Consider the following 13,228-nt stretch of genomic DNA (forward strand, 5'->3'; position numbering starts at 1 on the left):
GTTATTCCTATATTAAAGTTTGCTACATATATTAATTTTTAAACCTTATTTATGTCTAGGTAAAGTGGATGATATTTTTTTGTTAAGGTGCACTTAATTGAAATTCGCCTTCCAGCAAAATGTCTTATTTGTGTTTGTAAAATATTTTAAGTCTTTATATGCACTATTTAATAATGCCTAGGCCTTAACAAATTAAAATAGTAATTTACTATTTACAAATAAATGGCAAAATATGAGGCAAAATTTTAAATGTATTCAATAAAATGAAATTTATTTATTGTGACTAATAGTAATGTATAATATATACTACCTGTTAAGTTATTTAACATCAAAAATAGACATATAGCTAATTCTGAAACATAAACATGTGTTCCTGTATTCCACAATTACAAATGGTCCACAGTAAAGAAGGTTCTGGAAAATAATTTGAAAACACAGCATCCAGTTTTCCAAAAAGGGTAAAAAGCAAAGCAAAAACACTCATATGGTTTCTTTAAATGAAAAGAAATCTCAATTTTTTCCTTCAAATGAGCAATGGAATGACATGGGAAACCATGTTTTTTCTTTCTTTCTACCATATTATCCACAGAAAAACCACTTGAGTTTCACTGAAAAGTTAAAAAAAAAAAACATTTAATTTGGAATAACCTTTACATTTAAATAATGTGTTCTCAAATAAGTCACAAAACCTTTCTAGGACTCAGTGTTCTAATCTAGAAGATGCGAAAGTAACTGGGTTTCGTTAGGCTCCTTCCATCTGAATAATCCTCTGAGTCTACAAAATAAATGTTCCTTCTTTCCACCTTTTCAACCAAGTATAGGAAGCTTATAAGATGATTCAAAAATTAAGGCTGATAAAACATATTTTGGTTCTGAATAATGGGTAGTTGAAAAAATACCTACACATAACGCACCAAAAGAACAATGAAGAAAGGGGACACACAGTGACAAGGACAGGAGAAGACGAAAGAAGGATTAAAAGGTAGAGTCAAAGAAAGAGAGAGTAGGAGAGAATGTGTTGCATACACTACCCAGGCAGAAAAAAACCTGACATATATGAATTTAGGAAAGTAGATTCATGGTAGACATAGAAAGATATCAATTCATAGGCAAAGACATATATAACAGAGTAAAAAGGAAGAGGGTAATAGTGATGGGGAGAGGTTGGAAGGGAGGGAGAACCCCTTACACACACGCATACACACACACAAAGTTCAGAGAACATACAAAGAAATATGATGAGTGATAAATATTGAAATCAACACAGAATCAGACATGTGTATGAAGATCATGTGTGAGACACTTAGAGAAAAACACAGAGGCTAGCTTTAATAACAATTCCATTTTGTAGATCTTAAGGATATTATTGTTAGACTGTAAAACTCAAAATATGTATTAGGCAAAAATGAGGATATCACTTCATGATCCTTATCTGGAGGAAGCCACAATTTAAACCAAGACCTAGATTCTGCTTCAAAGCAACATTTTCCATCTCTGCTATAAAGAGATGCTACCCAGGCCATGGCAAGTTAACACAGTTCTACAACAAACCCATTACAGAGTCCACCACTCCCTTAAAGGAATAGCTATATTACCTCCCATCGCTGTTTTCTCTCTTCAGTAATAAAAACATAAACGTGCCAAAGTAATTGGTAAGTTGGCTAAATACACAGGGTACAACATATTAGAGTTAGCTGTGGAGAAGGGCACCTGCCACCAGATACTGAGATAGTAGGACAGTTTTAGAGATACTAACTGTTAAGGAATTGGCATGTTTGTACCCCCGCAACCATGACCTACCAGTTACAATTATAACACTCACTCTAGCCTTTAGATGAAGGAGTGTGCTGGAGAATACAGGGAAGGGGTCTCCATTATTTCTTCTCTCTTCTAATGACTGAGAATCTGAGGTTTAATGATGATCAAGACTGTCTCTTGATCATCTTGACCATCTTATTCTTTTTAAACTGTTGACTTGTGTAATGACATAAATCTGGCACTAATCATTCATTTTCTATTCTTAAATTTAAGCCAACAGGGATAGGGTGGCACAGGGATTGAGAAGTGACAAATAATTTTTAATATGACTAGTGAATAACCTTCCAACTTCTATGACATTTGGTGGCAAAGATATAGTATGAAAATTATAATTTTGGGATAAGACAGATATTATGAGTGATATAGTAACGTAAGTCTACACAAGATGGTACTCATAGTCTTAGTTTTAATTTTCTATCATAAAAAATTGACTTTTTATTCTGTTGCAGAAAAGATAAAAGCTTGACTCACGTTTCACTATTCACAAAGCTGCTATTGTACGTTTTTGATAGTTCTCTCACATTTCCTACAATTATAATTTTTGTGTTCCTTTTTGTAATATCAAGATATACTGAGATATTGTGGAATATTTTGGGGCATCTTTCCTCCTTGTTCTCTTCCTATGAGGAATGATTTTATTTGTATTGTTATGTGGCTACAAAATTTAATTACTAGGAAAATACATTCCCTCCAGATGCAAGTGTCTATATGTTTACGTGGCTATTGTGAAATTATTAAAGGAAGAAACTTTACATTTTTCAGTAGGAAAAAAATTAACTCAAAAAACTTAAATAGTGTTGATAGATAAAAATAAAAGATTTTTTCCCAAATACCTAGTTGCTTGAATTATAGAGATCAAAACACACATTTTGAATTTAATGCCATATAATTGGTACTCATTTCAGTTCATAAATATTTTATCAGTCATGTAAAAGATCCATTACAGGAACTTCAGCACCATCAATTTAAAAATATAATGAATATCCTGACACAATTCAAAATTAAGTCTCTATTATTTTATTTTCAAATCATCTACATATGGAAACTTCTCTCAGTATAACTTGTTCACACCTCTCAATTTAGTTGAGTATTGATGAATAACAAGCAATTCTTTAGAGGCAACTGTGCCATTTTTGAAAGAAGCCATTTTATATTACATGAAAATTATAGTTCTACAATATTTTCTTGGCATGGATTTTGCTCCTGATTTAAAGGATTACAATTTGCTTTATATTATGAATAGAACAAAGTTAACAGGTATTAAATATGCTCAATAAGGTAGCAGAACTGTAGTCAAAAGTGGATGAGAGGTTTCAAAACATCCTTGGAAGGTCAAAAGCACATATGGAGAAAGTACATATGAGGACATATAAAGTAAGAGAGAAGAAGCTTTAGGCACAGGGGGATCTGAACTTGGCAAAACCTGGAGAGCATTTGGATTAAAGATGTCATGGTATTTGGGAATAAGAAGCATGTAAAATTTGGGTACTGAAAGTTTGTAGATGAAAATTTGTGTCAATATCAAAACTACCACACAATGAATGGTCTTCCCTTAGCACTTACCTACAGGCAAAAATAAACATAAATCAAAACAATAAGTGTAGTTCTTACCTAAAGAAACTGAACTTGGTGTCTGGAAGGAATCTCAGCAGTTGGTATGGATACCTCAGAATAAAGCCCACTGCATTATAGACTTTGAAGTTCTCTTTCAACAAGAGACTCAGCTCTCTACCTTAGCACATAGAGTAAAATATCCCAGTTAACAAGACCCATCCAGGTACTTAGAGCTTGCAGTCTTTCTATTTTCTCATTCTTAAATATAAATATATAAAGGATCACTAGCTGTATGAACAAAGTCTACAGCCCCAAAAGGGAAAATAGCATGGAAATGGACAAATTCCTTGAAAGGCACAACTTAAAAAAGCTGACACACAAAGAAATAAAAATCTAACCATCCCTGTATCTATTTAAAAAATGGATCAATTATCAAAAACTTTCTCACCAAAAAAAACCAACAATAACAATAAAACAAAACAAAACATAATACCCCATGCACTGACGGCTTTACAAGTGAATTCTTCCAAACATCTCAGGAAGAAATGATACCAGTCTTCAAGTTATTTCAGAACAAAGAAAGAGAGCACCTCTCAACTTGTTTTATAAGTCTAGTCCAACAATGCTATCAACACTCAAGAAGGATTCAAAAAAATTACAGACCGTTTCCTGCCATGAACAAAGATAAAAATCATAAACAGCATATTAGAAAACTGAATCTAGCAATCTATAAAAAGTACAAGACATCATGACCAATAGAATTTATTTCTGGAATCCCAGAGTAGTTTCACATTCCAAAAACAATGGCTGTTGTTTATCACATTCAGAGGAGAAAAATCATAGAATCATTTTAATAAATGCAGAGAAAGTATATGAATATGTTCAATACATATTCATAATAAAAACTTGAGAAATGGAACAAGGAAAAATTCCTTAATCTGATTAAGAGGATCTATAAAATGTCCTACAAGAAACATCGTATTTAATGATCAATTACTGAAAGCTTTCCACCTGAAACAGGGAATGAACCAAGGCTACCCATTATCACCACTTCTATTAAACACTGTTTTAGGGGTCCAAGTTTATGCAAAAACAATTAAAATCATAAGGATTGAAAAGAGAGCAACTTCCTCTATTTGATGACACGATTGTGTACATTAAAATAATCCAAAATGTTTTACAAGGCATTAATATTAGTAAGTGAATTTGGCGAGGACACTGGATGTGTGCTTAATGTAAAAAAAAATCTATTTTTATATACCAGCAACAAAAAGAAAATAAAATTTAAAATGAATCCCATTTATAAAAGGATCAAAATATCAAATATCTGGGATTAAATCTAATAAAACATGTGCAGGTCCTCTGGATTGAAAACTGCAAAATATTTCTAAAAAGGCATTCAAGAAGACCTAAATAAATGAAGGGATGTAACATTTTCACGGATTCGATTACTCAATATTGTAAAAATGTTAATTGATCTATAAATTCAACACAATTCAAATCAATATCCTGGCAGGTTTTCGTAAAAAATGACAAGTTGGTTCTAAAACTTATTTGGTAAACCAAAGAACCAAAAATAGCAAAAAACACTCTGGACTAAGAAGAATAAGACTGGAGGATTTACACTACCAGATCCCCAATTTTTTTTATAAAACAAGTATGTTGGGTTTGTGTGTATGTGTATATATATATATATATACACACACACACACACATATACATGTATGTATGTATATATTATATGTATATGTAGGTATATATACATATATACATTGTATGTATACATGCATGTATATATACACATACGTATGTGTATATATATTGAATATATACACACATACACAATATAATCTTGTTCAATCATAAAAAGGAATGAAGTTCTGATACCTGCTACAACATGGGTGAAACTTTAAAACCTTATGCCAAGTAAAATAATCTAGACACAAAGGGACAAATACAGTGTGACTCCACTTATATGAAATATCTAGAATAGGCAAATTCATAGAGACAGAAAGTAGATTAGAGGTTACTTTTTTGGGGGGGGTCGGGGGTAGGGATATGGGGAGTTATTACTTAATGGTTACAGAATTTCTGTTTGGGGTAATGAAAATGTTTTAGCAATAGACAATGGTAATGGTTTCACATTGTGGATATAATAAATGACAGTGAATTATACACTTAAAATGGTTAAAATGACAGATTTTATGTTATATATATTTTACCACAATTTAAAAAGTAAATATACCAAAACCATTGATTTGTACACTTTAAAATGGGTGAATTGTATGGTATATAAATTATATCTCAATAAAGCTGTTGAAAGATGATTGTTATAAAGCCAGTGTGGTACTAGTTGAAGGACAGTGATAATCAAATGGAAGAGAATAGAGAATCCAGAACAGATTCATGCATATATGTTCACTTGATTTATGATAAAGTTGCCACAGCAGTACAGTGGGAAGAAGACTGCCTTTCGCTAAATAGTGATGGATCAACTGATGTTGCTTTTCATTATAAATTCATATGCACTACTTGGTTTTAAAGAATAAGTATGCATTACTTTGATAAGCATTTTAAAATATTAGATTTAAAAAGTATCCAAGTTAGAAAGATGAAGACTCACAAGTAAGTAAATAAGTAAATAAATAGTAATAAATAAATAAAACACCTTTTGGAGAAGTTTATCATGCATTAATCACTGGTTAAGTCTATATTATAGGTAAGGATAAGTAATTTTGATTTATGATACTTGTTGAGCTAGACCACCTCCATCTTGCTTTAATATTGTCAGTATATACCTGAACACTAAATTAATCACTTCATCCGCCTTCCAGTCTAATTCTTTAGAATAGTTCATATAAAGTAATAGTGGTGTATATCTTGGCATTTGGTCATTAACGTAACGTCGTTCACCATCACCATTCCTTCCATCCACAACAAATCATACAGCCAAATCAAATGGTCAAGTTTAAAAAAATATATAACACAAATAACAATCCACAAAACCAGCCCCTCTCCCCCACCCCCACCAATTAAGCACCATGAAACAAAACAAATGCTTGCAACATTTAACACATGTGACAGGACAGATGGTTAATGGCTAACCTTTATCCACTGAAGATTTGTCTGCTTGAGCTTATTTTCAAGTTTATCTTGCTCTTCTGGGCTTATGGGAGCACTTACAAGCACTGTTCCTCCAGTTTCATTTAATTGTTTTAGAATTCCCTGGCGCAGGGGCAACTCTTCTGCCAGTAACTGAAACAGACAAATGCAACAACGTTTAAAATGAATTACAGCACAATGCCAACTACTTTGTCTTTGCCTCTATTGATTAGTCTATCAAAATGAAGCAAGGCTGGAGGCCCACTGGTTCCTCAAATACCAAGTTTTCTACAGAGCACAGAGCTTGGTGGACTAAAACGCCCACTCCCAAGTAAATCAGCCCATCCTAGAAAGGATCAGAATATCTTATCCCTCAGAGATTTCTTTTTCAAGAGAAAAATGTTATGTAGTATGATGAGCTCTAAAACAATACCCCAAACAGTGTCAAGAGTGTAAAAACACACCTCTCAGAAACAGAACAATCTGGACAAATTTAATCATCCTCTCAGGTATTAGGTCTCCATACTGTAACATACCACTGAGTAAGAAATTGCATTATCATATTAAGAGTTAACTAACTTTGAGAACATACCAGGTACCAGGCACTATGCTAAGCTCTTCACATATATTATCTCAGTTAACTTTTATATAATAATTCTGAGGTATATCCTATTATCCTCATCTTACATAGAATGAAACTGAGACAGAGAGGTTAAATAGCAGGTCCAAGGACACAAAAGAAGCAAGCAATAGAGCTGTGATTCAAACTTGGCCGGGTTCATTCAAGAACCCTTAATTTTGACACCTCCACATCCCTGAACTTCTCTCACTCATTTAACATCACATTAAAAGTGCCCTTTCCCACGACCTACAAAACTACCATAGTTTTATTAACTGTTTTATTTATTTGTGTCATCTATAGCTGCACTGTTCAATACGGTACCATTTGCCACATGAGGCTATTTAAATTTAAATTAATTAACAGTCATTAAAATTAAAAACTCAATTCCTCAGTCACATCAGCTACCTTTCAAGTCCTCAAAAGGCACATACAGCTAGTGGCTACTAAAACTGATAATGTACAACAAATCCATCATGACAGAAAGTTCTACTGGATAGTGCTGATCTAGATTGTCTAAGGAAAAAAGGAAATCAATGCATATTTCTTAATAAGTGAACACCACTAAACATGTCTCTTAAATGAATTATCAATAAGATTGCTATATATAACACTCAATACATTTAGGAAAGATGAATTTTCAAGAACAGACTGAGTTTATTTTTCCATGGCATAACCATCTTCAAATGAACTATGGATCAAAAACTTTTTATTTTTTGACTCTCAAATACCTAGTGCATTATCTGACATATAGTAGGTGCTCAATATTTGTTTATTGAACTAAGCAATATTTTTCTTTTTATACTCTATCCTCTGTTCAGGTACACATTTCTTATTTCACAGAAATAAGTAGTTGACGTGGAGTCTAATTTGCACGTGCAAACCAACCGAATCATTGATAAAGAAGCAGTTCCATTTCCCTTTGATTGTGTGACCTCGTAAAATGAGGATAATAACAACCATTTTCAAAGTTTGATAAGATTAAATAAAATAGCAGATGTAAACACACCTAATACTTAGTATAAAATAGGGGATGATTAAATGTTAATTTCCCTTTCCCTTTTACCTTCCCTTCAAGAATTAAAGTAAAACAGATCCAAAAGAGTTTCTTTCCTAAAACTAAAACCATGGAAGTTCATCCAACTGCACAATCAAAGCATCTCAGTCAGCCAGGAGAGGTAATCAGTATTAAGCAGACAGCACAGTAGGTAGGCATGAAAAACCACTTGAATAAACTGAAAGTCTATTCAACCAGTATAGAAAGTGAACCAACATCACCTCCCCAACACCACAGACAAAACAAACCGAAACAAAATATTCTTCAGGCAAATCAAATGCCTTTAGTTAAAGGCTGAAGTAGTGAGACTGATTTGGCAATTAAGATCTTCCCTAAGAAATGACATTCATTTCTATAAAGATTCTCCTCAGTTTTTGAAATTATTTGGAGCTGTGGAATTCTCCATTAAGTCTAAAATTAATTTTAAATTAGTTTAAAAAGTATCACCATGTATTTTACACACACAAGCACACACACATATATATCCCATACACACTTTTTAAAAAATACATACTCACTGGGCTAAGACAAAATAAAGTTGTGAGAAAAACTAGTAAGGAACTATCAATATCCTAGTGGACAGGAAATCAATGATTAAATACATTTTAAAAAATAGATTCATATACTCTTTTTTTTTTTTTTCGCCCCACCATGTGGCTTGTGGCATCTTAGTTCCCTAACCAGGGCTTGAACCCGGGCCACGATACTGAAAGTGCAGAGTCCTAACAACTGGGCCTCATGGGAACTGCCCCTAGATTCATATACTCTTAATACAAGCAGGTCCTGGCAGATTTTAGAAAATAAAATTACCTTGACTTCCTCAAGTTTTTCTTTTAGTTGCTGCTCATTTCCAGGTTCAAGTGGAATACTAGTAATGTTATTTGCTTCTTCCAACCATAAAACAAATTCATTTAAATCTCTTTGAAATTCTGACAAGATATCCTTTTGTTCTTCTAGCCTGGAGAAAGAAGAATAAAATTGTTATCAACAACATATTTCTCAAACTTTCTTTTTTTATTTAAGAAAACTTAAAAAAAATTGCACAAACTTTCAATAAAATAAGTCATTTTTAAGATGTTAACAATATAATATTTTTAAAGAAAATTTATTCACAGAGCAATTTCAATATCTCAAAAATCTCTAAAAGGTGAGAATAAAATTAGTTAAGAAGAAAATTCTAATTAAAAAATTCCAACATTACGTTATGAAACTAGAGCAGTGTTTCTCAACCTCAGCACTACTGACATTTAGGATTAAATAATCCTTAGTTGCGAATGGGCTGCTCTGGGCACTGCAGGAAGTTTAGCAGTATCCTTGGCCTCTCCCCACTGTATGCCAGTAGCATCCCCCTAGTTTTGACAACCAAAAATGTCTTGCGGCATAGTCAAGTATCACCCTGGGGGCAAAACTGCCCCTGGTTGAGAACAACTTCACTAGAGTAAGTATCTAAAATGAAGCTGCATGTTTTAAAATGTTTAAATAAAATACATCTTTATGGAAAATTGTAAGGTAAAAGTAAAAACAAGAGAATTAACTGAATCCACTAAATTACTGCATGTTAAAATGTTTTCCAAATTATGACTCATAATCCTTTTGGAGGAAAGAGGGAAACTGATTTAAAATACTTAACATATGTTGTACTAGTGGAAGTTTTTAATTATAAAAACACATATACTGTATGTTACTCAATTAGCCATAAATTTATTCTTACATATTGAATCATAACACAGCTGAGCAAAATGAGCTGCGCTTAAAATAATTTACATTTTTTTGTTTTGTTGTCTTTTGGGAACTATATATCTCTGGTATATAAGTTTTTAATTGAAGTATAATACACATATAGGAAAGCGTACATATAATTATATAGCTCAATAGTTTTAAAAAATGGATACACCAAATAACCAGAAAACAAATAGAATGTTATCAGAAGCTCAGAGGCCCCCCTTGACCCTTGCAGTCACTTCCTCCAAGTGTACAGTAACCAGTCAACTTTGATTACTTTGCCTGTATGAACGTTACGTATATGGAATCATATACATTGTCTTTCACTCAATATAATGTTTACAATCATCATCTGGGTTGTGTGTAGTTATCTTCCTCACTGTATAGTACTAAACTGTATAAATATATAATATATCTCTGTTGGTGGACATATGAGTTGTTTCCATTTGGGGGCTGTTCAGCTAATTTTTTTTTTTGCTTCAAGTTAAAACATATTTATTGAGGGCTCATTTACTTCCAGTGACTCAACTGGGCATTAAAATCAAAGATAAATGTATTATGTACCTTGCCTTGAGGATCTCACAGTCCATGAGAGGGAAGAAGCATGTAAATCTAGGACTATGATGGAATATAGTAGAGGATAAGTTATTTCCGGGGCAAGACATAGGAGATGTCCCAGAGAAGATAATGGTCTACCTGGGTGCTGAAGCATGAAAAGAGATCTTATTCACAGCCTGTGCAAAGACAGGGCATTGAGATAACTACAGTTACACTAATTCCCCAAACCAGATCCGGTTATTGGATTTGTACTTATCTATCCTCAGTTTAGTTCTTTGATGGGAGCTTGTCCAAAGTCTAACTGAGGCACATGAGAAGACATTCTCTTCTCTGTCTATTCTCAAAAGAGTAGATCCTATAAAAACTCAAGTCATATTATGGGCTCCTATGAAAACTCAAGTCATATTATATCACCGTTGCACTCAAAACTCTTCTATTGCTTCCCAATTCATTCAAATAAAAAGCCAAAGTCATTACAGCACTCTATGAGGGTCTAGATTTGTTCTGTTCAATATACTAGAAACCTTCGCATGTGGCTACTGAGCACTTGAAATGATGTAAGGGGAATTGGGGTGTGCTGTAAGTGTAAAATGCACACGAGATTTCAAAGACTTAGTACAAAAAAAAATCATCTCTGTACCTTCTACTCAGTTTTGCTGTGAACCTAAAACTGCTATAAAAAATAAAACTATTCCGGGGGGAAGGGTGGGGGGGAGGGGTAGATTGGGAGTTTGGGATTGACATGTACACACTGCTATATTTAAAATAGATAACCAACAAAGACCTACTGTAAAAAAAAAAATTTACACATTCACAGAAAGATAGACAAGATGAAAAGGCAGAGGGCTATGTACCAGATGAAGGAACAAGATAAAACCACAGAAAAACAACTAAATGAAGTGGAGATAGGCAACCTTCCAGAAAAAGAATTCAGAATAATGATAGTGAAGATGATCCAGGACCTCGGAAAAAGAATGGAGGCAAAGATCAAGAAGATGCAAGAAATGTTTAACAAAGACCTAGAAGAATTAAAGTACAAACAAACAGAGATGAACAATACAATAACTGAAATGAAAAAGACACTAGAAGGAATCAATAGCAGAATAACTGAGGCAGAAAAACGGATAAGTGACCTGGAAGACAGAATGGTAGAATTCACTGCTGTGAAACAGAATAAAGAAAAAACAATGAAAAGAAATGAAGACAGCCTAAGAGACCTCTGGGACAACATTAAACGCAACAGCATTCGCATTATAGGGGTCCCAGATGGAGAAGAGAGAGAGGAAGGACCTGAGAAAATATTTGAAGAGATTATAGTCGAAAACTTCCCTAACATGGGAAAGGAAATAGCCACCCAAGTCCAGGAAGGGCAAGAGTCCCATCCAGGATAAACCCAAGGAGAAACACGCCGAGACACAGAGTAATCAAATTGGCAAAAATTAAAGACAAAGAAAAATTATGGAAAGCAGCAAGGGAAAAAAGGCAAATAATATACAAGGGAACTCCCATAAGGTTAACAGCTGATTTCTCAGCAGAAACTCTACAAGCCAGAAGGGAGTGGCATGACATATTTAAAGTGATGAAAGGGAAGAACCTACAACCAAGATTACTCTACCCAGCAAGGATCTCATTCAGATTCAATGGAGAAATCAAAAGATTTACAGATAAGCAAAAGGTAAGAGAATTCAGCACCACCAAACCAGCTCTACAACAAATGCTAAAGGAACTTCTCTAAGTGGGAAACACAAGAGAAGAAAAGGACCTACAAAAACAAACCCAATACAATTAAGAAAATGGTCATAGGAACAAACATATCAATAATTACCTTAAACGTGAATGGATTAAATGCTCCAACCAAAAGACACAGGCTCATTGAATGGATACAAAAACAAGACCCACATATATGCTGTCTACAAGAGACCCATTTCAGACCTAGGGACACATACAGACTGAGAGTGAGAGGATGAAAAAAGATATTCCATGCAAATGGAAATTGAAAGAAAGCTGGAGTAGCAATACTCATATCAGATAAAATAGACTTTAAAATAAAGGATGTTACAAGAGACAAGGAAGGACACTACATAATGATCAAGGGATCAATCCAAGAAGAGATATAACAATTATAAATATATATGCACCCAACATAGGAGCACCTCAATACATAAGCCAACTGCTAACAGCTATAAAAGAGGAAATTGACAGTAACACAGTAATAGTGGGGGACGTTAACACCTCACATACACCAAGGGACAGATCATCCAAAATGAAAATAAATAAGGAAACAGAAGCTTTAAATGACACAATAGACCAGATAGATTTAATTGATATTTATAGGACATTCCATCCAAAAACAGCAGAATACAAGTTCTTCTCAAGTGCGCACGGAACATTCTCCAGGATAGATCACATCTTGGGTCACAAATCAAGCCTCAGTAAATTTAAGAAAATTGAAATCATATCAAGCATTTTTCTTCCTTTTTTTTTTAACATTTTTTTTTAATTTAAAATATTTATTTATTTATTTATTTATTTTTGGCTGTGTTGGGTCTTCATTTCTGTGTGCGGGCTTTCTCTAGTTGCGGCAAGCGGGGGCCACTCTTCATCGTGGTGCACGGGCCTCTCACTATCGCGGCCTCTCTTACTGCGGAGCACAGGCTCCAGACGCACAGGCTCAGTAATTGTGGCTCACAGGCCCAGCTGCTCCATGGCATGTGGGATCTTCCCAGACCAGGGCTTGAACCCGTGTTCCCTGCACTGGCAGGCAGACTCTCAACCACTGCGCCACCAGGAAAGCCCCA

General features: G+C 34.0%; 1 protein-coding gene across 6 annotated transcripts in view; it reads right to left on the minus strand.

Moving 5' to 3' along the window:
• Positions 1-13,228, minus strand: part of DMD (dystrophin) — a 2,476,968-nt gene that overhangs the window by 809,534 nt on the left and 1,654,206 nt on the right. For all 6 annotated transcript variants that reach the window (XM_059910880.1, XM_059910875.1, XM_059910877.1 and 3 more), the window contains 2 exons: positions 8,961-9,108; positions 6,478-6,627 (listed from right to left, as the gene is read on the minus strand). In XM_059910880.1, coding sequence (XP_059766863.1) covers positions 6,478-6,627; positions 8,961-9,108 — 298 coding nt within the window. The remainder of the gene's footprint in view (positions 1-6,477; positions 6,628-8,960; positions 9,109-13,228) is intronic.

This window comes from Balaenoptera ricei, chromosome X (genome assembly GCF_028023285.1).
Source record: "Balaenoptera ricei isolate mBalRic1 chromosome X, mBalRic1.hap2, whole genome shotgun sequence".
NCBI classification, from domain to species: Eukaryota; Metazoa; Chordata; class Mammalia; order Artiodactyla; family Balaenopteridae; genus Balaenoptera; species Balaenoptera ricei.